The sequence below is a fragment of the Entelurus aequoreus genome, linkage group LG10, assembly GCF_033978785.1.
Source record: "Entelurus aequoreus isolate RoL-2023_Sb linkage group LG10, RoL_Eaeq_v1.1, whole genome shotgun sequence".
NCBI lineage: Eukaryota > Metazoa > Chordata > Actinopteri > Syngnathiformes > Syngnathidae > Entelurus > Entelurus aequoreus.
Genome location: NC_084740.1, coordinates 72,944,294 through 72,970,564, shown reverse-complemented (window position 1 = coordinate 72,970,564; position 26,271 = coordinate 72,944,294). Strand labels below are relative to the sequence as shown.

Below are 26,271 nucleotides of genomic sequence, written 5' to 3'. Positions count from 1 at the left end.
TACACATGTATGGCCAAAACACATTCAAAACATTATTGAAAATTGTTATGATTCTTAAACACAATTCTTTACTCTGTATCCAGACTTGCGTGTGAAGGCTTTAAAATGTATTTTCAATCATCTTATTTTTGTTTTCATCACTGTTATCATTATATTTTGATGATTTTATCTGTATTCATTATACATCATTTTATATTTTAAATATCTTTAAATCCAGATTGCACCTTTAAATTTAGCATGAACTGGGCAAATACATGACACCTAACTTCACGCTTACCCGACACTTTTGTGTTATGAGCAATACTGGTCTTAACTGTAAATCGCTGTCAAATGGTTTAATTTGTGGTTTTGATGTCATATCTTTGACTTGCTCTCTATTTTTATGTCTGATAAAATGGCAGCCATGTGTGGATAATCCCACAAGGAGAGCTGGCATTCTCCCCTCCTCCTCCTCCTCCTCCTCCTCCTCCTCCTCCTCCTCCTCCTCCTCCTCCTCCTCCTCCTCCAGTCTGCTGTCTAAAGTGCCAGTTGAATTAAGCAGGGAAAGTTTATTTACAGACATGGCCGCCCGATCATGTTTTGTGTTGGATGTCTTCTTAATGGCTTCTTAATGGTCGGCAGCAAACAAAGAGGTTCATTCCCCTTCTATTATTTTGTCAAAATTATGAGGGACAAGCGGTAAAAAATGGATTATTAATCTTCTTGATCATTTACAGTTAATATCTGCTTATTTAACATGTTCTATCTGCACTTCTGTTAAAATGTAATAATCACTTAATCTTCTGTTGTTTGATACTTTACATAAATTTTGGGTGATACCACAAATTTGGGTATCGATTAGGGCTGGGCGATATGACTAAAAAATGTATCACGATATAAGTGTTTCATATCAGTCGATATCGATAATTATTGATAAAAAAAAATAAAAAACTATTCTAAACAAAGACCAGGAGAAAAAAGGCTGAATTTAAATACTTTTATTTTAAATATAACCTTTAACCTTTAGAACGAGGTCAGCATTATGAAAAACAGTCAAATAAATGAAAATACTGGTCGATGTGCAAATATTGACATTAAATAACTGCTTAATCCAGTGGTTCTCAAACTTTTTTTGTCATCCCCCACTTTGGACAAGGGGGAGTTTTCAAGCCCCACCTGCCCCCATCGCCCCAACAGAACGCTATGCCAAGCTTAACATTTTCAAATTTATCGAACATCGAGTAACATGAAGTTTTATACATTCAAACTCAATAACATAAAATAAAATCAAGTTCAATAATAAATTAAATAACTGTGCAACTGTGGTATAACTTGCATCAAGTTCAATATCAAATAAAATAACTTGCATCAATTCAATAATAAATAAAACAAAAGTGTTATAACTTGCATCAAGTTCAATAATAAATCAAAAAAAGTGTTATAACTTGCATCAAGTTCAATAATAAATCAAAAAAAGTGTTATAACTTGCATCAAGTTCAATAATAAATCAAATAAAAGTGTTATAACTTGCATCAAGTTCAATAATAAATCAAATAACTTGCATCAAGTTCAATATTAAATAAAACAAAAGTGTTATAACTTGCATCAAGTTCAATAATAAATAAAACAAAAGTGTTATAACTTGCATCAAGTTCAATAATAAATCAAAAAAAGTGTTATAACTTGCATCAAGTTCAATAATAAATCAAATAAAAGTGTTATAACTTGCATTAAGTTCAATAATAAATCAAATAACTTGCATCAAGTTAATTAATAAATGAAAATAAAAGTGCCACTTTGCAATCTTTGCCAAAAAAAGGAGGACAGGGCAAGTGAACATGAGTTTTACAGTACTCCAGCATTAGTGGCTGCAATGAGCCTGTTTTGCACTGCACAGCTTTTCTATTCGGGGTTGCAGGCTTGACACTGCCACTGTTAAAACCTCATTGAATTCGGGGCTGAGCTGCCTTGACGCGAGTGTTTCCCGGTGAATGACACATTGTGTCCAATGCGCATTTGGCGCAACCCTCTTTATTAGAGCCTGCAGCCCGTTTCTTGACTTTGCCATGCGCGCCATCAGAGCAAAAGCCCACACAGTTTTCCCATTTAAGGTCGTGTTCTTTGAGGAAACTGTCCATTATCTTGAACAGCTCATCAGCAGTGGCTCTATTTTGTATGTATTTGCAAAACAGCAAATCCTCGCACAGTGACTCGCCATTCACAAAGCTTCCGCTTAGCCCCGCCCCCATTAGTTACTGTTGCTATGTCAGTAAACTTTCGCTCCTACCTAGAAATGTAAAGCCTACAGGAAAAATAAGTAATTTACATTTATCTATATAGCGGATTTCACAGACAGAATCACAAAGTGATTTACAGTGTGTATAGAAAATGAAAGCATAGTAAAAAAAAAAATCAAAGAATATAATAATAAAAAAATGAAAAAAATCAAAGTGAAATTTCCTCCTGTTCCTCGCGCCCAACCTGTCATGTCTCTATTCCCCACCAGTGGGGCGCGCCCCACACTTTGAGAAACGCTGGCTTAATCCAACAAAATGTGCAAAGTATTGTAATTAAGAAATTAGTAGTGTACAACTCAGGCTTTAAAGCCATATTGGTAACAATATATGCAAATAAATAACAGTCACATTAAGCAAGCAGAAACAAACATGTCTTACAGAATATTGTAAACATCGGACTAAACTTGCGTCTGAACATCGGTGACAAAACAAACCTGTTACCCTCTTCAGTCATTTATGGAAAAATCAAACCAACTTCAGTATCTCCTTTTCCACGGATTCCCTGCACATTGTGTAAAGCTTAGGAATAGCTGTCTTGGAAAAGTGCTTTCGGCCAGGTAGAACATAACGGGGGTCGAGCACGTGTATGACATTCTTGTACCCAGACTTCTCAACTATGCTGAGCGGTAGCATGTCCTTCGCTAATTGATACACCACTGCATCCGTTATTTCTTTATAACGTTTTGAATTTTTGTCGTATGGCACTGCTGCCGAGTAATACTGTCTGCGGCAACAACAGACCACCATCGTCTCGATGGTGGTCTGTTGTTGCCGCTTCGGTGCTGTTCCACTTGCACCGGCTGATGTAGATCGTTGTGGCTGTTTGATACTGCTGTACTCCAGCGGGTGAGAGCGGCTCAGGTGGTAAAATAAGTTTGTCGTGTTCCCAGACTTGGTCGGGACGACGACCTTGCAAAGTTTGCAGACAGTATTACTCTGATTCGTATCGGATTGAAAAAAATCCAAAATACTGCCAAACTGGTGACGTGACGTTTCCTTTTTTATTTACAATTTCCTCTCGTGCTGCCGCGCTCATATTCCCGTTTCGTTTCACTCCTCGTCGTCAGCTATCTGTTGTTGCTTTTTTTCCTGTTAGCATTTCCCAGAATGCCTTGCGGTTCAGGCTCGGCCGTGATAGGTCGAGAGGCCAAAGCCCTTCCTCTGCCTACACCCCCCAGAATGCCGTGCGGTTCCGGCTCCGCCTTTCTTCCTATTTTTTTCTAACAGAACTCAGTGAAATTATCGAACGTTCTATCAACTCCATTTTCTATTGATATTGATCACATGTCTATTGCGATATATATTGTTATTGTCTTATTGCCCAGCCCTAGTATCGATGCGTTACCAAGTGGTTACAGGATCATACATTGGCCATAATTAAAGTTCTCCTGTGTCCAGGGACGCATTTCCTGACTTTATAAACTGAATTGATTGATTGAAACTTGTATTAGTAGATTGCACAGTACAGTACATATTCCGTACAATTGACCACTAATGGTAACACCCGAATAAGTTTTTCATCTCGGGGTCCACGTAAATAAATTCATGGTACAAATATAATCATAATACAGTCATCACACAAGTTAATCATCAGAGTATATACATTGAATTATTTACATTATTTACAATCCGGGGGCTGGGATGAGGAGGGTTTGGTTGATATCAGCACTTCAGTCATCAACAATTGCATCATCAGAGAAATGGACATTGAAACAGTGTAGGTCTGACTTGGTAGGATATGTACAGCGAACAGTGAACATAGTGAGTTCAGAAAGCATAAGAACAAGTATATACATTTGATTATTTACATTTGGTTATTTACAATCCGGGGAGGTGGGATGTGGAGGGGGGAGAGTGTTAGTCAAGGGTTGAAGTTGACTGGAGGTGTTCTTTTAGTGCGGTTTTAAAGGAGGATAGAGATGCCCTTTCTTTAACACCTGTTGGAAATGCATTCCATATTGATGTGGCATAGAAGGAGAATGAGTTAAGACCTTTGTTAGATCAGAATCTGGGTTTAACGTGGTTAGTGGAGCTCCCCCTGGTAACAATAAAAATGACAAAAAAATTTGTGATTATGAAAAATATCGGCGTAATCATTTTAGTATCGACTATGCACGGCTCTTGTATCTGGTATCGTTACAGTCTATGTAGACCCACCCATTTGTTTACATTCAGGACTGCTAGTTTGCTGTTAGCGGTTAGCTATTGTATCCTCCCACAGCGTGTGGTGGAGCATGTTTAGCTATTCTTCGTCCCGCAGGAATAATACTTATAAGAAACGTAGTTTTATTGTCGCCAAGGAGGCGAGGATTAGTGATATAAAAGTAGCTAAAACACTACCGGCGTGGCGAAGTTGGTAGAGTGGCCGTGCCAGCAATCGGACGGTTGCTGGTTACTGGGGTTCAATCCCCACCTTCTACCATCCTAGTCACGTCCGTTGTGTCCTTGGGCAAGACACTTCACCCTTGCTCCTGATGGGTGCTGGTTAGCGCCTTGCATGGCAGCTCCCTCCATCAGTGTGTGAATGTGTGTGTGAATGGGTGAATGTGGAAATAGTGTCAAAGCGCTTTGAGTACCTTGAAGGTAGAAAAGCGCTATACAAGTATAACCCATTTATCATTTATCATTTACCGACTGCGGATGGACGTTAGCCACTAGCTAGCTAATGGCTAACAAAAGCAAAAGCTAAGCACCTCTTGCAAAGCGGCGCTTCAGTGTTTATAGCTTCAACTTTATCGTTCGTTTTTCCCTTTTCTATCTCCACGCTGTTTTTACTTGTTTGCGTGTGTGTTGCCTAACATGACGTGACAACGACGCGCAGTCATGTCCGGAGAAAATCCAGAAAAACTGTATTTTTTCCGAAGCTGTATGGTACTGTTTTTAATTCATTAGTACTTTATTAGTACCGGCATACCGTACAACCCTAAGACACAATCCCCAACGGTTGTGTGTTGACTAGGGGTGTAACGGTACGTGTATTTGTATTGAACCGTTTCAGTACGGGGGTTTCGGTTCGGTTCGGAGGTGTACTGAACGAGTTTCCACACGGACATATTAAGTAGCGTAACGCACGTTGTGTAAACAATGCACACCGAGGCACAACACACGGCATGCTAGCAGCGACCGGGCTACGATAGACTGACCATACGTCCTCTTTTCACCGGACATGTCCTCTTTTGCGGGGCTGTCAGGGCGGAGTTCCTTAAATGCCCCAAATGTCCGGCATTTTAAGTTAGGGTTGCGTGTATTTTCAATGTATGTTCAGGGTTAAGAAGGGGTTGAAAACAAAACAAATTGTGCGTGCAGCAGCATTGGTGAGGGAGGGACAGAGACAGAGAGAGCGAGAGAGTTATGATGAACGCGCATGCGTCGCCAGGCTCTGCTTTTTATCCATAGATTTATCAGATGTAATTTTTTATTATCTATAGCAGGGGTGTCAAAAGTGTGCCCCGGAGGCCATTTGCGGCCCACAGCTAATGTTTTAAAGGCCCACGGCACATTCTAAAAATACTATTCAAATAAACACAAACATAACAAAAGTGAAATAAAAAAGCTTAAAGGTTAAATGTAATTTAGAAAAAGTTGCAATGTTGACTAATAAAACAAAGCTGTTTTTTTTCTTTCAAACTGTCATTGCTCAAAACATAATATTGAATCAAAATCAATGCTATTATGAATTATTGACCTATCCAAGGTTCCGATTACTTCACATCAAATATTCCACTAAGAAAAATATTTTTGGTGGAAGATTTTGCAAATTTGGTAAATAAATAACCCAAAAATTTACAGTTTGTTGTTTTCTTACTGTACCAAAAATGAACCGAACCGTGACCTCTAAACCGAGGTACGTACCGAACCGAAATTTTTGTGTACCGTTACACCCCTAGTGTTGACTCATTTTTTTGTGTCTGTCTAAATCTGCACTGCTGTACAAGCTGCACACTGACTACTCTAAAGCACATCCGTCTCTTCCCTAGACAAGATGCATGGCTTGCTAAAACCCTGTAGCCGGGCACTGTGAGCTCTCTGCTGACCCTGCACATATTAGAGGTGAGGTAACAACTTTTCAGGAACGGAAAAGGGTCTCTCCACTGATGGATGAGCGCTCCCACCAGCCTGGCCCTCGCTTTAAATTGCAACATTGTCCTCCCTCGTCCATTTAAAGCGACCCCGGGTCATAATTATATACAATATGTGGGACACCCTTTGACAATGTGAGAGTTCTCCTCTGCTTTAATAGCTCTTTAATGTGCTCCGAGCAGCAGCACATCATGCATGAGGCTCCAAGTAAAAACTGTGTTATGGAAACAAATGAGAGCAAATCAAACGTACACAATAACAGACAAAAGTATAGAGACACTTGAGTGAGAAGGTGTCTGCAAACATTTCAGCGGTGCTGTAGTAGGACTGAGCGATAAAACGATATCAATATACAGTACAGGCCAAAAGTTTGGACACACCTTCTCATTCAATGCGTTTTCTTTATTTTCATGACTATTATATTGTAGATTGTCACTGAAGGCATCAAAACTATGAATGAACACATGTGGAGTGATGTACTTAACAAAAAAGGTGAAATAACTGAAAACAAATTTTATATTCTAGTTTCTTGAAAATAGCCACCCTTTGCTCTGATTACTTTTTCGCGCACTCTTGGCATTCTCTCGATGAGCTTCAAGAGGTAGTCACCTGAAATGGTTTTCAGGTGACTGAAAACACTGAATATTAACAGCATATGAACGTCGCTCCCCTTTTATTTCTTAGACCAGTTCCTCGATAGAAATATTTCACAATCAAACAAAACACAACACAAATGTAACAAACAACAAAATATGAATGCAATGGGTAATAAACACCTACAATATGATATATTATCATCAGTGTTTCCCATAAACTGCCAAGATACCTGTGGCGGTGGGGGCGTGGCTATGGGCGTGGTCACCATGACATCATCGAGTAATTTGCATAATTTACTACAATGATTTGATTTTCTCTAAAAAGGCTAAAAAAATGTATACTTACTAATTAATAATAACAGTTTTGTTTTAAACGTCCATCCATCCATCCATCCATTTTACAATATAATTACAACACTTTATGTACATATTTATATACAGATTTGAACAATAAGTTATTCACTGAAATATATTTATTAATTGTGGTTCTTACAAAAAATATACCTTATAAAATATAAAAGCTAAAATGTCTCAAAGCTCTGCCCCTTTAATTAGTGCATACTAAATAATTTAACTTTAGCCTACTACTACAACCATATTATTTACCAGCAACATAAAGTGAAACAGAGGCAGAGGTGTCCTGCCACAGTCAGTAACAAATAAACAGAAAACAGTAGTGGTGGTAGATAGACACAGAGCTTCATCAAACATCTGATCCACTGAACGTTAAATTAATCGTCCTCGGGATGTTGCAGAACCTTTAAACAAGATTTTCTACGCACGAGAAAACCAAAATATCTTATTTGAATAGTTTTTTTCCCCTCAATTTTAATATTTTTAAACTAGAATGGACAAAATATAATTATTCATGCTAAAATTAGGAAAATCGTGTAAAGTCATTGACTAGAAATTAGTAAATAACTCCGAAAACTCGGAGAATTCCTAGAAATAAAATGTAAAATTTTTGGCAAGTGGCAAATAATTTGTAGTGTACATCAGTGGTCCCCAACCACCGGGCCACGGCCCGGTACCGGTCCGTGGAACAATTGGTATCGGGCCGCACAAGAAATAAATTTAAAAAAAAAAAAAATAAATAAATATATATATATATATATATATATATATATATATATATATATATATATATATATATATATATATATATATATATATATATATATATATATATATACATATATATACATATATATATATATATATATTTTTTTTTTAATTAAATCAACATAAAAAACACAAGATACACTTACAATTAGTGCACCAACCCAAAAAACCTCCCTCCCCCATTCACACTCAATCGCACAAAAGGGTTGTTTCTTTCTGTTATTAATATTTCTGGTTCCTACATTATATATCAATATATATCAATACAGTCTGCAGGGATACAGTCCGTAAGCACACATGATTGTATTTTTTTGTGACAAAAAAACAAAAAAAACAAACCCCCTCCCATAGACAAAAATCCCCCCCCAAAAATTGCTGTTCCTCTTTAAAAATTACTAAAAATTCCTTCCTTCAGTTTGCTTTCAAGAGAATTGCAGTTTCTCCAGCGAGGTTCGTTCCATCCTATTGTCATTCCGAGCACATGGATTAAAATGAGCAAAATACGTAAATATTACATATTATTATGAACATGCTTAGCTGACTAAATATAAGATAAAAAAGACTGGATTTTAGGAAAAAAAAATACTAAAAACTAATTAAATTAGCTTTCCGTGGAGTGAGTTAATTTTACTCGATAAGACATCCTAAATTAAGGTTTGTATATCTAGAAATTAGCAGGAATTTTAAGTCAGAAATAAGTATTTTATTCTGAAAACAAGCATTATTCAACTTCTTAAATTAATCATACTCGGGATGTTGCAGAACCTTTAAACAAGATTTTCTACGCACGAAAAAAACTAAATATATTATTTAAATAGTTTATTTTTCTCAATTTTTACATTTTTAAACTAGAATAGACAACATATAATTATTCATGCTAAAATTAGAAAAATCATGTAAAGTCAATGACTAGAAATAAGTAAATAACGAGGCAAATTCCTAGAAATAAAATGTTACAATTTTGGGAAGTTCAAATAATTTGTAGTGTATCTACTTACAGTGTGTATATAAAACGATGTTAGCTGACTTTTGCTAGTGTTTATTTACGAGGTAGAATGTATAAAAAAAAAAGAAAAGCATTCACGAGGATTGTGAATGATAGACAAAAATTTAAAAAAGAAAGAAAGTGCAGTTCCTCTTTAAAAATTACTAAAAAATCCTTCCTTCAGAGTATTTTCAAGAGAATTGCAGTTTCTCCAGCGAGGTTCGTTCCATCCTATTGTCATTCCGAGCACATGGACTCAGAGCACAACAAGCTCTTGAAGCAGATGATTACCTGGCACCTCGGCTCCAGTTGGAATACCAGAAACTGTCATCTTTTCCCTGTGACTGATGAGGTGTTTGCGGCCGTGGCAGCACCACCCAGGTTTTTTGGGGTGAGGCTTTAGAGGCCAGGGAAAATGCCTCCCCCATGAATAATTCCCACCTCGGTGAAGGCAGCGGACATTTCTACATGAGCTCCCGAGACATAAAGTACAAGGCTCTCAAGTATAAATATACATTTCACACGGGGTCAGCCAAGCTAGCGCCGCTCATTTGCCATTCTATTCAGACGCGCCTTGACCTCGCATGCCGAGCACACAGACCTTCGTTAAGACTAACAGTCGCAAAGTGCTGGTGGGGAGTCGGAGCGGCAAGGAAGAACATTCACACAATCTATACCTTTCCGCTGAACAAAGGTGTTAATAGGAGGGACGAGTATCAAAACGGTTCCCGTGGCAACAAAGAACTAAAAAGCCCCTTTAATGGTTGTGTGTGTTAGTTTGCCTACCTGACGGAGCACATCGCCGTGTGGATTCAAGGGGTTTGCCTCTTGATGATGACCTTTCACCTCAGATGTCTCAGCCATCTTGTGCTGGAATGGTGGGGGATGGCGTTGGCGGGGGCAGAAAGTCCCAAAGACAGCTGGTTATGACATCACGGCATAACCTGAATTCCGTGCAAAGATGTGGCTGTGGGAGTATATTCACATTGCACTTTTCATATTCAGGCAAGCAGTATACACTAATTTGAAAAGAAAAGAAAAAGCAGACACACATGCACGCACGCACACACACACACACACACACACAGTACCACTGACACTGACAATAACAAAAGTTGACATGGCACTGAGGATTGAGGAAAGCGCCACTGGAGAGTAACTAGAAATTAACATCACCTTAAAATAATTTACAAATACAGCAATAAATTAAATAATTATATATGTATACATAAATATATATATATATATATATATATATATATATATATATATATATATATATATATATATATATATATATATATATATATATATATTAGGGCTGCAACTAACGATTAATTTGATAATAGATTAATCTGTCGATTATTACTTCGATTAATAATCGGATAAAAGAGACAAACTACATTTCTATCCTATCCAGTATTTTATTGAAAAAAACCTGCATACTGGCACCATACTTATTTTGATTATTGTTTCTCAGCTGTTTGTAAATGTTGCAGTTTATAAATAAAGGTTTATTTTAAAAAAAAATTTAAATTAAAAAAGAAAAAAAAAACAACAAAACCTCTGTGCATAGCATAGATCCAACGAATCGATGACTAAATTAATCTGCAACTATTTTTATAATCGATTTCAATCGATTTGATCGATTAGTTGTTGCAGCCCTAATATATATATATATATATATATTTGATGTAATGCTGTATTTTTATAAGTGTATTGTGTGTGTGTATGCGTGCGTGTGTGTGTGTGTGTGTGTGTGCGTGTGTGTGTGTGTGTGTATATGTAAATATATACGTGTATGTGTGTGTGTGTGTGTGTGTGTGTGTGTGTGTATATATACAAATATATGTATACGTACATGTATATACGTTCATATATAAATAGAGTAAAATAAAAGTAATATATTAATAAATAAATAAAAACATGAAATAGTAAGAATAATAGTAGTGGTAATAGCAATAAATGAAATCACCTAAAAATAATATACAAATATAAAAAATTATTATATATATATACATTTATAAATATATATTCTACTTTAAAATGTATATTTTTAAATATTTGTATGCTACTTTTAGGGGATTTTATTTAATGTTATCAGTACTACTATTATTCTTACTATTTCATGTTTTTATCTATTTATTAATATATATATACATCCATTCATGCATTTTCTACCGCTTGTCCCTCTCGAGATCGCGGGGGTGGCTGAAGCCTATCCCAGCTGCATTCGGGCGGAAGGCGGTGTACACCGTGGACAAGTCGTCACCTCATCAAAGGACCAACACAGACGGACAACATTCACACTCACATTCACACACTAGGGCCAATTTAGTGTTGCCAATCAACCAACTATATATATATATGTATATATATCCATCCATCCATTTTCTACCGCTCCACCCCGCAACCGTTCGGGGTCGCGGGGTGTGCTGGAGCCTATTTCAGCTGCATTCAGGCGGAAGGCGGGGTGCACCCTGGACAAGTCGCCACCTCATCACAGGGCCAATACAGATAGACAGACAGTATTCACACACTAGGGCCAATTTAGTGTTGCCAATCAACCTATCCCCAGGTGCATGTAAATGGAGGTGGGAGGAAGCCGGAGTACCCGGAGGGAACCCTTACTGTCACGGCAAGAACATGTAAACTCCACAGCGCAGGATCGAACCCAGGACCTTCATTTTGTGAGGCAGACACACTAACCCCTCTACCACCGTGCTGCCCTATATATATATATATATATATATATATATATATATATATATATATATATATATATATATATATATATATATATATATATATGTATATATATATATATATATCATGTCTATAATTGCCCCTCCCCCTGTTCCTTGTGGTGCACAGCAGTTAGTGTATTTCAGGAAGGATTTCAAATTAATTATGTTGAATTTCTGTACAAAAAAATATAGAACAATTTTTTTTCCTGCAAATTTACATCAAAGTTAGATTTTTTTAAAAGTATTATTTATTAATATAGATTAAAAAAATTTAAAAAGTATGAAAAAACTTTGTAAGGGTGGTGGGGGTTCCAAATACATTGTTTAGGGCCACATCCATGCCCTCCATTTCAAAGCCAGATATATCTTGTTTTTGAGCGTTAAAAAAAAAGATAAATATAAACGAGGGAAGAAAGTTCATCATCATTTTTGTTACGCTTTTCATGTTTTTTCCTAACTTTTTGTCTCCCATAACATTATTTCTCTCTTGTGATGGGAAAATGGCCACACATTGTAGGGCAAAAACAATAATTGAGGTAAAATGCAAGTAAATACATACCACAACAAATCACAGCAAGACCTGATTTTTTAAAAAAAGAAAAAATACTACAAAAATGACATTTCCGTTGAAGAAAAAAACATGTTTTTATTTTGTTATTGTCTTGCACAATCATGGCTTTGACGATTTTAATGCAGAAATAGTCCAAAATGTTGTTTGTGATGAGAAAAAAAACAGTGGTTCCTTTTATTATTTTACTGAATTCTAGTTGAGAAACATGACAATAAAATAAAATGCAATTGTAAATCAAAATAACTTATACATTGAGCACAATGTAGCTAGTTATAACATATCACAACATATCATAGCAATTCCTGGACTTTTTTAAAATCCTGATAAAAACTTATAAAGATGAAATTTCATGTGATTTTGATGTCCATTATTTATTTTGTAGAAATAGTCCAAAATGTTGTTTGTGGAAGGGAAAAAAACAGCTGCTCATTGCAATTAAATTTGATGAAAAACTGATAATGTCTGATAATAATGCTAATGTCTCACGTCTTTCTGTCTTGTCTTTTCAGACAGCAACTTTGTGCTGGGTAACGCTCAGGTGCAGTCGCTCTACCCCATCGTCTACTGCTCGGATGGCTTCTGCGAGCTCACGGGCTACGCTCGCGCCGAGCTCATGCAGAAGAGCTGCGCCTGCCACTTCCTGTACGGCCCCGAAACCAGCGACCGCTTCACGGCGCAGATCCAAGGAGCGCTGGACGAGAGGCGCGAGTTCAAGACCGAGCTGGTCTTCTACAAGAAAGAAGGTGCGTCACTTCTCGTCGTCGTCGTTGGAATTTGGGATTAGCCGTAAAACGTGTGGCCCTTTGGAGTGAATGTGCCCGTCATTTTTTAAAGCCGCACATGATTGGTCCAGGCCCTGCGATGAGCTGGCGACTTGTCCAGGGTGTACCGCGCCTTCCGCCTGAATGCAGCTGAGATAGGCTCCAGAACCCCCCGCGACCCCGAAAGGGACAAGCGGTAGAAAATGGATGGATGATTGGTCCAAATCTGTGGTGCTGTACAGTACAGTGGAACCTCCATGTACGAACATAATTGGTTCTTGGACATGGTTCGTAAATAGAAAAGTTTGTACAAAGAAGCGTAGTTCCCCATAAGAAACAATGTAGATATGAATAATTGGTTTCCAGTCCCGACAAAAGCCCATATTTTAGTAAAGATGTGTCCAGTTTGAGCACAATATAAAGTGCTGTACATACTGTACATCACAAGTATCAAACTCAAGGCCCGGGGGCAGATTTGGTCCGCCGCTGTTATGGTTTGCAGAGGGAGATGACGGCAACAGACACCAGGGGGAAGTATGTAGTTCTGAGATTTATTATATATAATAATCAAACAATACTAAATATAAAAACTAAGGAAATGGAGTGTGACAAAATCCAAGAGTGTGTATGGTGTAAGACTATGTGTAGTACTTAACTGAAGCGTTTTACCGTAAATGTTGGTGAGAGCGAAGGAACGAGGCAGATGGTCCAGGGCGAGAGAGAGGCGTCCCTTAACAAAAGGGAAAGGAAAAGGCAATGGCTATGCAAAACGAAAGTACAACTGAACTGGCTACAAAGTCAACAGAAACAGAATGCTGGACGACAGCAAAAACTTACGGCGTCCACAATCAACAATGTCCACACAAAGAAGGATAGCAACAATGTAAATAGCCTTGCTTGCCAACACAAAGCAGGTGCGTGGAATAGCGCTCAAAGGAAGACATGAAACTGCTACAGGAAAACCCCAACAAACTCAAAATAAGGCACGACGACCTGGTGGAGTTTCATTTTTAACGCTTTCTGCTGGTGGTGTGCCTCCGGATTTTGTAATGAAAAAAATGTGCCTTGCCTCAAAAAAGGTTGAAAAAACACTGATGTAGACCACAAGGAAGTGTTTTCAATTTCGAAAAAAATCTGAATATGACCCCTTTAATGCGCCTTATAATGCGGTGCGCCTTTTGTATGAAAACATAGCTGAAAAGACCCGCTCATCAGCAGTGCGCCTTATAATCCGGTGCGCCCTGTGGTCCAGAAAATACGGTACTTTACATGTATTTCGGTGATAAATCCATTTAAGTAACAATAGAACCTGAGGAGCCATGTGAGAGCTCAGCTCTTTTTCGGGAGCCGAGCCAAAAGAAGCGTCTCCCCCGAAGTGAGCAGGCGTCCCCATCACTACCAGGAATCCTCGCTCAGCAGTGAGCACAGTTATTCACTCACGAGCATGCGAGGCGAGGAGTGTGTGGAGTGAAAATTGTGAATGGAACATTTTTTATTCATAAATCAAACTTTCATGTCGAGATTTGAAAGGGGGAAAGTCTTCCGGATAAAAATGCAAATGAGACTCCTCTGACATGGCTTTAATATTTCAAAAGCTAGTTCCTTAGCTCAACATCGTGTTTTATTAACGAAAAACAAATTGGTAAAAATGTACGTGTGTCAAATCACACAAGGAATACTTGTCATGTACTCAAACATAAACTCGTTGATCTGTGAGTCAGATACTGTAACCAATCTGATTGTAGATGAACGTATGTATTTTTTTAATTTTTTTTAATTTATTTATTTATTTCAGGCAATGACAAAGACGTACAAGTTGACAAAACCTAATAATATAAATTAATATAGTGCATTATTGTCCAGTTTTGCCTAAAAGGGAGTGGGAAGAAGATAACTTATTTAATCCCAACGTATGGAAAAAAACATCTCAGCTTTGTGTGACGAATGTAATAATACACCTCATCAATAATTAACTCTTTTTACTTTTTTTAATATGAAGAGGACCAATAAAAAAAAAAAGCTGCGGGGAAAAAATGTCCCTAGACACTTGTGACCTATATCAATATTTCATGTAATTATGTATTAATGCAATTATGTACAGTAGTCTACATTTTGTCACACTATTACACAGAAGGGCACAGGTTCAATTCCCAGCCAGTATATTGACACTCTGCCATCAGCGCCGAATAAAACATAATAATAAATAGAATAAGGCAGTGGTTCTCAAACTTTTTTCACCAAGTGCCACCTCAGAAAACATTTGCCTCTCCAAGTACCACAATAATGACAGTATACCTACAGTAGCGTAGTGGGCCTAGGTATTTATTAAAAGCAAGGCAGAGGTGTTATTCAACACATATAATTGATATTTTTGGCCACTGTGACAGTACACACAGTGAACAGTAACACTGTGTTTGAATATTTAATTAAGTGATTCTTTGGTGTACCACTAGATGGAGCCCGCGTACCACTAATGGTATGTGTACCACAGTTTAAGAATCACTGGAATAAGGTATTAATTTAATATTGATTCCTAATGAGTGTGAATATTAATTGTCAGTTTTGTATGAATACATAGATTTTATGGCATAGTTAGTCACATCACTGTTTAGCAGTTGATTTTGTTTTACACTTAAGTCATATTAGTTTTATTTAATTGTATTGTATTGGGATTCACTCTATTCTGCCTATAAAGTCTGCTAAAAAAAATTCCAAATATCTCCATAATCATTTTATATATATATATATATATATATATATATATATATATATATATATATATATATATATATATATATATATATATATATATATATATATATATATATATATATACACATATATATATATATATATATATATATATATATATTAGGGCTGCAACTAACGATTAATTTGATAATCGATTAATCTGTCGATTATTACTTCGATTAATCGATTGATAATCGGATAAAAGAGACAAACTACATTTCTATCCTTTCCAGTATTTTATTGAAAAAAAACAGCATACTGGCACCATACTTATTTTGATTATTGTTTCTCAGCTGTTTGTACATGTTGCAGTTTATAAATAAATGTTTATATATATTTTTTTTTTTAAAAAGCCTCTGCGCATGCGCATAGCATAGATCCAACGAATTGATGACTAAATTAATCGGCAACTATTTTTATAATCGATTTTAATCGATTAGTTGTTGCAGCCTTAATATATATATATATATATATATATATATATATATATATATATATATATATATATATATATATATATATATATATATATATATATATACTACCGTTCAAAAGTTTGGGGTCACATTGAAATGTCCTTATTTTTGAAGGAAAAGCACTGTACTTTTCAACGAAGATAACTTTAAACTAGTCTTAACTTTAAAGAAATACACTCTATACATTGCTAATGTGGTAAATGACTATTCTAGCTGCAAATGTCTGGTTTTTGGTGCAATATCTACATAGGTGTATAGAGGCCCATTTCTAGAAACTATCACTCCGGTGTTCTAATGGTACAATGTGTTTGCTCATTGGCTCAGAAGGCTAATTGATGAATAGAAAACCCTTGTGCAATCATGTTCACACATCTGAAAACAGTTTAGCTCATTACCGAAGCTACAAAACTGACCTTCCTTTGCGCAGATTGAGTTTCTGGAGCATCACATTTGTGGGGTCAATTAAACGCTCAAAATGGCCAGAAAAAGAGAACTTTCATCTGAAACTCGACAGTCTATTCTTGTTCTTAGAAATGAAGGCTATTCCACAAAATTGTTTGGGTGACCCCAAACTTTTGAACGGTAGTGTATATATATACATATATATATATACTGTATACATGCTGAAAGTATATATGTAATGTAGTCACAGGCACATTTATAATATTTTTGTAAGATTTACGTTTTGGTCATTTTAAGCATACGGTGATGTATTAATTTCACAGACGCATCAAAACATTCGCGTTTCCCTTCAACAACAACTATTGCTAATCATGGCAGACTTCACAAGAGACAACAAAGACTACTTCAGGACAAATGATGATCAAACCTTACATTTTTGAGCCTGAATATAAGGAGGATGAGCTTCTCAGCGATAAGCAGATCCAGCAAGTAGTGTTAAACAAGAAATACGAACTACGAACATAATAAAACAATCACTTACTACAGGGGTTGTTAACCTTTTTGACCTTGGGGCCCAACTTTTCCACCACAGAGGAAATATTAACACTGAATTTGTAATCTTTTTCCTAATTTCAATCATATTCAATAATTAAATATAACCTACTTACAGTTTAACAGGATAAACCTTGTCAAATGATATGAAACCATGTGTTAATCACAAAGATTATAATTATTTGTTTGACGCATAACCCTTAGGCTTAGGTTGGGCTGATTAGAAAAATAAATACTAATCAAATACACTGCATATGAGGGACTCATAAAAACTGATTGAATTGTTTAATACGAAAATAAATCAACTAAATTAATGATAAATAATTATATATTAATATATATATATATATATATATATATATATATATATATATATATATATATATATATATATACATATGTTTCTTAAATAAACTTATTTTTTTATTAAATGCATAAAAATTACAGCTTCACCACTTTAGTCATAATTTTTGCGCTCAAAAATATCTCTGACTTTAGCTCCGGACTTCTTCTGTTTGTTTGAGATTGTCATGACTGCCACAAGTGGTGGAAAAGTGTATTACAACGGAGTACTGCTGAGAAACAAGATATTTTTTGGCGGCCATCAAGGGGGCGCTTGCGGCCCAACAAGAAACACTGACTTACTGTACAATGTCTGCTCTCACTGGCATGCACACTGGGGGTATGTATATATATTCCTGTTTGGATGAAAAATTAATCATAATCCTCACGCAAATAAAAAAAAAAACGGGTGTCTTTTCCCTGTCTTGCCATCAGTAATAGCGCTTATAATAACAATATTGCTAATATTTAGTTACTATTCCGGTCACAGGATGTAAACGGACATTTGTTGGCGGTTTTTGGATGTTTTTTAGAGGGCTTTGTGGGCAGAATAGTGTACTCCATTATTTGAATTGTTAGCCACTGGTCGTATTTTACCACTTAAAATGCATATATAAAGAAAAACGTGTTCTTGTCTTAAATAGTGATTGTGAATGACAGGCAAAATTCCCCCCCAAAAATCTGTTCCCCTTTAAGATTTTGATGGGCTTAAAACCATTTTGGATATTTTTTATTTGTAATTTTTTTGGTCTAATTTCTCAATAAACTTCAGTTCTAAACAATATCAAACGTTTTGACTCTGTTTAAAGGCTTTTTGATCAGGTAATCATAGTCCCAGGTATAAAGTAGTAAAATAATTTATGCACCTTTGTACTAATTGATCACTTGATAAAAATGCCTTGACAGGGGGGGAAACACATTCCATGTTGGTATTTTTGTTTAGAGCATAAGTTATTTGAGGGATTTAAGCAACAAAGTGAAAAAATAATATGAATCTAAATTATTTTATGTTCAATGCATTTGTATGTCCTGTTTGGCAGTGTATCTCACACCTGCAAAAAGAATTGGACATTTAATTTTTTTTATTCAAAATGAAAACCCACTTAGGAAAAATCATGTATAAAATACTTTTTAAAATGTATTAATTACATTTTTTTTAAAGTCCTTATTGCCCATCGAGGTGGAACATTTTTCTACAAATATATGCAAAACGTATATAGAGGTTAATTTGTGTCCTTTTTTTCTTCACACTGAATTTTTGTAACTTTTTTGTGAACTGAATATTTTTACATCAACTTATGCTGAGAATCCCATTGGAAAAAAATTATAACCGTTGTAATGATTTCTATAGTTTGAAAATATCCAGCGGGCCGCATTGAAATGTTGTGTTATGCCCAGGCAGCCCAGTTAACTGCTTATTTTATGCTGTTTTGCAAGACCCGTGTCACGTGACTTCAAACCTGACACCTCATTGGCTGTTTCTGAGACAAAACCGATTGCTTTAGTCTTAATTTACCGGAAGTGAGTCAGCACTGACTTTTTTGCTACAAACAATGGGAGACTGGGCTTTCTGCTCCGCCGCTCCCAGTCTGTGGAAGGCTCTCCCTGACCACCTGAGGGCACCACAGACTGTGGATGCTTTTAAAAAAGTCTTAAAAACCCTTCTTTTTTTAAAAAGCCTTTTTTTTTTAGATATATGCATACTAGTTCTAGCTATTTGGCTGTTCTATTTTTTTTTATTTTTTTATTATCTTTTTATTTTTTTTAATACACTGTAGCACTTTGAGGTTGTTTACTCAATGTAAAGTGCTTTTTACAAATAAAATCTATTATTATAAATTTTTATTTATTTATTTTTTTACAGATAATTTGTATACACTGAATTTTAAAACACAGATATTTTTACTAGCACTTTGCTAACAATTTTTTTTTTCACTGAACTTGTCAGCATAATTTGATGTAATGAAAAATTCTGTTCACAAAATTCAAAGCGCAAAAAAAAAACAGTTACCGGTACATAAATTCAGTGTCCAAAAAAAGAAGAAAAAAGTCCACCTTTGTCCTCTTAGTTAAAAAAACAACATACTGTATTCAGACCTTCAACCTCACCCTTGAGACGTTTATTTGAATAAGGTTGACGTTTTTATGTAAAGTAAGTGCAAAAAAAAAAAGTGTTTGCATTGTCACTGAGTAAACACAATCAGTGCAACCCTTAATTGCGTTTGCCACCATGTATTTGTTAATTGTCTCTCATCATCATAATCCCCCTTCGACTCTGACAAGGGAAGAGACAAAACAAGGTGTTGTTTCGATCCGCTCTTGTTTACCCTCCTTGTTCCAGGCAAACAAGGACAATATGTCGAATGATTTTATTCAGGCATTCCTTCCTCCTGCATTATTCACTCGCATCCGATCCCGTGGGTTGGTTAGACTGGCAGGAGAGACTGTATCCATAAACGGCCAGGCGTGGAGTCCCGGGGGAGTACACATGCGAGTAACGGGAAACCAAAACAAACGCAGCGCCATGCATGAACATTGTGTACTTATTGGCTTTCTCTCGTCATTCTCTTCCTCCAAGCGGGACCAGGCTGCCGGTGTTCAACGATTTCTGGAGTCAAACAAGGCTTTGATACGCTCTTGTTGGACATGAAATGCATCAGTGGGCCACACTAGTTAATATTTTACATTATATGGGCTCGCGACCGAAACGTCCGATACAAGCAGTCCTGCAGCGGGTTTACTTTTGCAAAGCTGGACTGCCAGATAACATCTAAATGTCCTCCAATATGCACAGACGTTTGTTTTGTCTTCTATTTTAGTCAAATCATTGACCACTGGCAGCTACACAACAGCTAAGCACACAAGCTCGGCATATATGTGTTCTTATTTAAACATTATTGCAGTTAAAACAGCACATTTGTCACTATAAATAAGGCAAGGCAAGGCAACTTTATTTGTATAGCGCTTTTCATACACAAGGCAGACTCAAAGTGCTTCACAGACAACAAAGTGAAATGAAAGAAAATGAAAGCAAAATTAAAATGCAGACAATAAAAATAAAAACAGTGCAGACGTTAAAAGTTAAAAGATTAAAAGATTTAGCTGAAAGCTAAGGTGAACATAAAAGTCTTCAGTCTAGTTTTAAAAGTAGTCAGAGTTGGGGAGAGTCTGACATCTTCAGGAAGTTTATTCCAGCTATGTGTTGCATAGTGACTGAATGATGATCTCCCTTGATTTGAGTTTACTCTTGGAACCGCTAACAGATTGGTCTCAGAAGATCTTAGTGATCTAGAGGGCGTATATAGTGGGAGCATATCAGTGATATACTTGGGCCCTAGACCATGTAGCGATTTATATGTGAGCAGGAGGATTTTGAAATCTATTCTCTGATGTACAGGGAGCCAATGTAAGGATTTAAGAATTGGTGTAATGTGCTCACATTTTTTGGTCTTTGTTAGAACTCTAGCAGCAGCGTTCTGAACAAGCTGTAGCTGCCTGACAGTTTTTTTGGGAAGACCTGCAAGGAGACCATTACAATAGTCTAGCCTACTGGTAATAAAGGCATGTACAAGTTTTTCTAAGTCTTGAGCTGACATGAGCCCTCTAAGTCTTTTTACATTTTTGAGGTGATAGTAGGCCGATTTTGTTACTGATTTGATGTGACTGTCGAAATGTAAATCAGAATCTAAAATAACCCCAAGATTTCTGGCTTTATTTGAGGTTTTCAGGGACAGTGATTGAAGGTGTTGGATGACTTTAAACCTTTCTTTTTTAGCACCAAAAACAATTATCTCAGTTTTATCTTCATTTAGTTGTAGGAAATTTTGGCACATCCAGTGTTTGACTTGCTCAATGCACTGGCACAGAAGATCTATGGGGCGATAGTCATTTGGTGATAGCGCTACATAGATTTGGGTGTCATCGGCATAGCAATGATGGTCAATGTTATTATTTTGCATGATTTGTCCTAGTGGGAGCATATAGATGTTAAATAAAGTCGGCCCCAAGATTGAACCTTGGGGGACTCCACACGTTACGTTGGTTGGTTCTGATACAAAGTCACCAATGGAAACAAAATAGTTCCTATCTTGTAGATATGACTTGAACCAGCTTAAAACTGTGCCTGAGATCCCCACCCAGTTTTCCAACCTGTCCAAATAAGTATTGCATATTTCTTAAACAAACAAAGTCTCCACAGTGGAAGCATATTAAAGAGTATCCAGTAACAAACGTGTCCGCATCATTCAACATAATGCGTCATGAGCTTAACTTAATGAATTTTTATGACCTCTAGGTGTTGCCAACAAACAATTACCACTCCATACTTCAACTTAAAGACAGCATAAGAACAATTCTCTCTGTTTGACTAAGTTCACCTGATCTTTTCTCATATTTCACACCACAAAATAATGTCTGATTCACGCTAATATTGTACCGCATCCCAATGTTGTTTCGGTTAATAATCAAGGCTCCAACACCGGTATCGGACATGAAAAAGTTTTTTCTGGACACTGCTGGTTCTAGTAGAACGTAGGTTTCAAACTCAAGACTCTGGGGCCCGCCACGTAATTTTATGTGGCCCGCGAAAGCTTGGAAATAATAATCAATCAATGATCAATCAATGTTTATTTATATAGCCCTAAATCACAAGTGTCTCAAAGGGCTGTACAAGCCACAACGACATCCTCGGTACAGAGCCCACATACGGGCAAGGAAAAACTCACCCCAGTGGGACGTCGATAAGACACTTTCTTGTTTGACAGGAAACTAATTGTACTGCATGCAGCTGCGTTTATTCTTAGCGGAATATTGTTTCATTATGTCATGCAACAAGCTATATAAAATACACACATATATATATATATATATATATATATATATATATATATATATATATATATATACATTAGGGCTGCAACTAACGATTAATTTGATAATCGATTAATCTGTCGATTACTACTTTTATTAATCGATTAATAATCGGATAAAAGAGACAAACTACATTTCTATCCTATCCAGTATTTTATTGAAAAAAAACCAGCATACTGGCACCATACTTATTTTGATTATTGTTTCTCAGCTGTTTGTAAATGTTGCAGTCTATAAATAAAAGTTTATTAAAAAAAAAATAATAATAATTAAAAATAATTGTTTTAATGAAAAAAAAAAAAAATTAAAAAAAAAAAGCCTCTGCGCATGCGCATAGCATAGATCCAACGAATCGATGACTAAATTAAGCGGCAACTATTTTTATAATCGATTTTAATCGATTTAATCGATTAGTTGTTGCAGCCCTAATACATACACTACCGTTCAAAAGTTTGGGGTCACATTGAAATGTCCTTATTTTTTAAGGAAAAGCACTGTACTTTTCAATGAAGATAACTTTAAACTAGTCTTAACTTTAAAGAAATACACTCTATACATTGCTAATATGGTAAATGACTATTCTAGCTGCAAATGTCTGGTTTTTGGTGCAATATCTACATTTCCAGCAACTATCACTCCAGTGTTCTAATGGTACAATGTGTTTGCTCATTGGCTCAGAAGGCTAATTGATGATTAGAAAACCCTTGTGCAATCATGTTCACACATCTGAAAACAGTTTAGCTCGTTATAGAAGCTACAAAACTGACCTTCCTTTGAGCAGATTGAGTTTCTGGAGCATCACATTTGTGGGGTCAATTAAACGCTCAAAATGGCCAGAAAAAGAGAACTTTCATCTGAAACTCGACAGTTTTTTCTTGTTCTTAGAAATGAAGGCTATTCCACAAAATTGTTTGGGTGACCCCAAACTTTTGAACGGTAGTGTATATATATATATATGTATATATATATATATATATATATATATATATATATATATATATATATATATATATAATAGAAGTTGGAGTGCTCTCCTGTACCTTTTGTACACCTTTTTTTTTTTTTTTTGAGGATTCAGCACCCATTAATACCTCTGAGGGTTGAGCATGTTTGTTTGAACTTCTGTAAAACAAACTATTCAAATGTTTTTGGTCATTGTAAACCTTTTTGAAATAAATTCTACAATATGTGAACTTTAATATCTGCTCATCATCTTGATTCCATCAGTGATCATAATCAAATAAAGGGGAAGTTGTGTAATATCATGAGACGATCACACCCTACCTTTATATGGTTATAATACAAATGTTTTGCAGTTTCAAACGAGGTCACTGTGATGTGGCCCACGATGAAAGTGAGTTTAACACCCCTGTAGTAGAGTAACAAGTTATTTATGTACCGTAATTTCCGGACTATAAGCCGCACCTGACTATAAGCCGCACCAGCTAAATTTAGGGGAAATTACAGATTGCTCCATATATAAGCCGCACCCGACTATAAGCCGCAGGGTTTTGATGTGTAATTACCGTAGTATATAGGGGTTCCTGCTACCACGGAGGGGATTGTCGGGACAGAGATGACTGTTTGGGAACGCAAAGCGTCCCATTTATTAACAATAAATCTTTCAATCATACAATCAAACTTTCACATCTTTGACATGGCGAACAGCATTCGTGCAGAGTACAAATAATACGACGGTGCAAAGTAATACAAAGTGCTCGCCTGTACGTTATCAAAATAACCAGCCTACCGGTATATGAAAATTAAGTCTTTAATCATTGTGTCATTGTCTTCCTCCTGCGTACTAAAACCACCGAAATCCTCTTCGTCGGTGTCGGAGAAGAACAGGCCGTAAATAAGCCGCACCCTTGTATAAGCCGCAGGGACCAGAACGAGGGGAAAAAGTAGCGGCTTATAGTCCGGAAATTACGGTATTTATTTATGCATGTTCATGAACATGAACACATTAAAGTTTTACATGTAAACAAAGGTAAATAATGTTAATATTGTAGTCAAGCAAGTACTTTACAGGGATAATTTGATCCTTTGTATTTTTAGTCAGCCCTCGAGCAGCAGCATTCTGGACCTGCTGAAGAGCTAATTCCTTTTGTTTGTCTCCTCAGTATATAAAAGTAGGGATGTCCGATAATGGCTTTTTGCCGATATCCAATATTCCGATATTGTCCAACTCTTTAATTACCGATACTGATATCAACCAATACCGATATATACAGTCGTGGAATTAAAACATTATTAAGCCTAATTTGGACAACCAGGTATGGTGAAGATAAGGTCCTTTTTTAAAGAATTAATAAAATAAAATAAGATAAATAAATTCAAAACATTTTCTTGAATAAAAAAGAAAGTAAAACAATATAAAAACAGTTACATAGAAACTAGTAATTAATGAAAATTAGTCAAATTAACTGTTAAAGGTTAGTATTATTAGTGGACCAGCAGAACGCACAATCATGTGTGCTTACGGACTGTATCCCTTGCAGACTGTATTGATATATATTGATATATAAAGTAGGAACCATAATATTAATAACAGAAAGAAACAACCCTTTTGTGTGAATGAGTGTAAATGGGGGAGGGAGTTTTTTTGGGTTGGTGCACTTATTGTAAGTGTATCTTGTGTTTTTTATGTTGATTTAATAAAAAAACCCGATACCAAAAATTTCTGATATTACATTTTAAAGCATTTATCGGCCGATATTATCGGACATCTCTATCTAAAAGGGCCATATCATGATTTTGTTCTACATTTAAAACAGCTCCTTGTGGTCTACATCAGTGGTCCCCAACCTTTTTGTAGCTGCGGACCGGTCAACGCTTGAAAATTTGTCCCACGGTCATAAAGAAATACAATCATGTGTGCTTACGGACTGTATCCCTGCAGACTATATTGATCTATATTGATATATAATGTAGGAACCAGAAATATTAATAACAGAAAGAAACAACCCTTTTGTGCGAGTGAGTGTGAATGGGGGAGGGAGGTTTTTTGGGTTGGTGCACTAATTGTAAGTGTATCTTTTGTTTTTTATGTTGATTTAATAAAAAAATTTAAAAATTAAAATATTTTTATTTTTATTTTATTTTTTTTAAATTTCTTGTGCGGCCCGGTACCAATCGATCCACAGACCGGTACCGGGCCGCGGCCCGGTGGTTGGGGACCACTGGTCTACATAACATGTAATGCTCAAAATGCTGCATAGAAAAGACCGTTTTCAAACTGCTTTCTGACCGTCTCTTCAGGATGCGCCATTTTGTGGGCAGGTATTGTCCACGTGCCTCCACTTCCACTGCATCTTCTCCAGGCCCAATTTGTTGTCGTTTTTAGCGCTTCCATATCGAGTCTACTGACACATTAAGTTTGAACTATATGTTACCTTGTTTTATACATGGCAACAACAGAAGATGCATGTGCATGTACGAGGAAAAAAGGAGCTTATTGACCACAAAGGCGGACGCAAGCAAGGCACTCTGGGTACCTTTCTACCATGTATGGATAATCCGCTGACGTTACACTTAAACAGAACGTCAGACTTGTAGCTAATTTCAAACGGCGTCGTTGGTGGAAGTATGAAAGAAGGCAAGATTATTTTATAAATAATAAGATAATCTTTATTAATTTATCAACCTCTACAGTTTGATTTAAAATTTCCAGGACTTATGCAGATCCCAAATACACAACAGCAGGTACCAATAGGTAAGAAAAGTTGGTTTTGCATAAT

The 26,271-nt window shown here is 36.2% G+C and overlaps 1 protein-coding gene across 1 annotated transcript in view; it reads left to right on the top strand.

Annotated features, from left to right (window-relative positions):
- kcnh3 (potassium voltage-gated channel, subfamily H (eag-related), member 3) overlaps nt 1-26,271 on the top strand; it is a 267,497-nt gene that overhangs the window by 151,507 nt on the left and 89,719 nt on the right. The window contains exon 2 of the mRNA XM_062061657.1: nt 12,888-13,121. Coding sequence (XP_061917641.1) covers nt 12,888-13,121 — 234 coding nt within the window. The remainder of the gene's footprint in view (nt 1-12,887; nt 13,122-26,271) is intronic.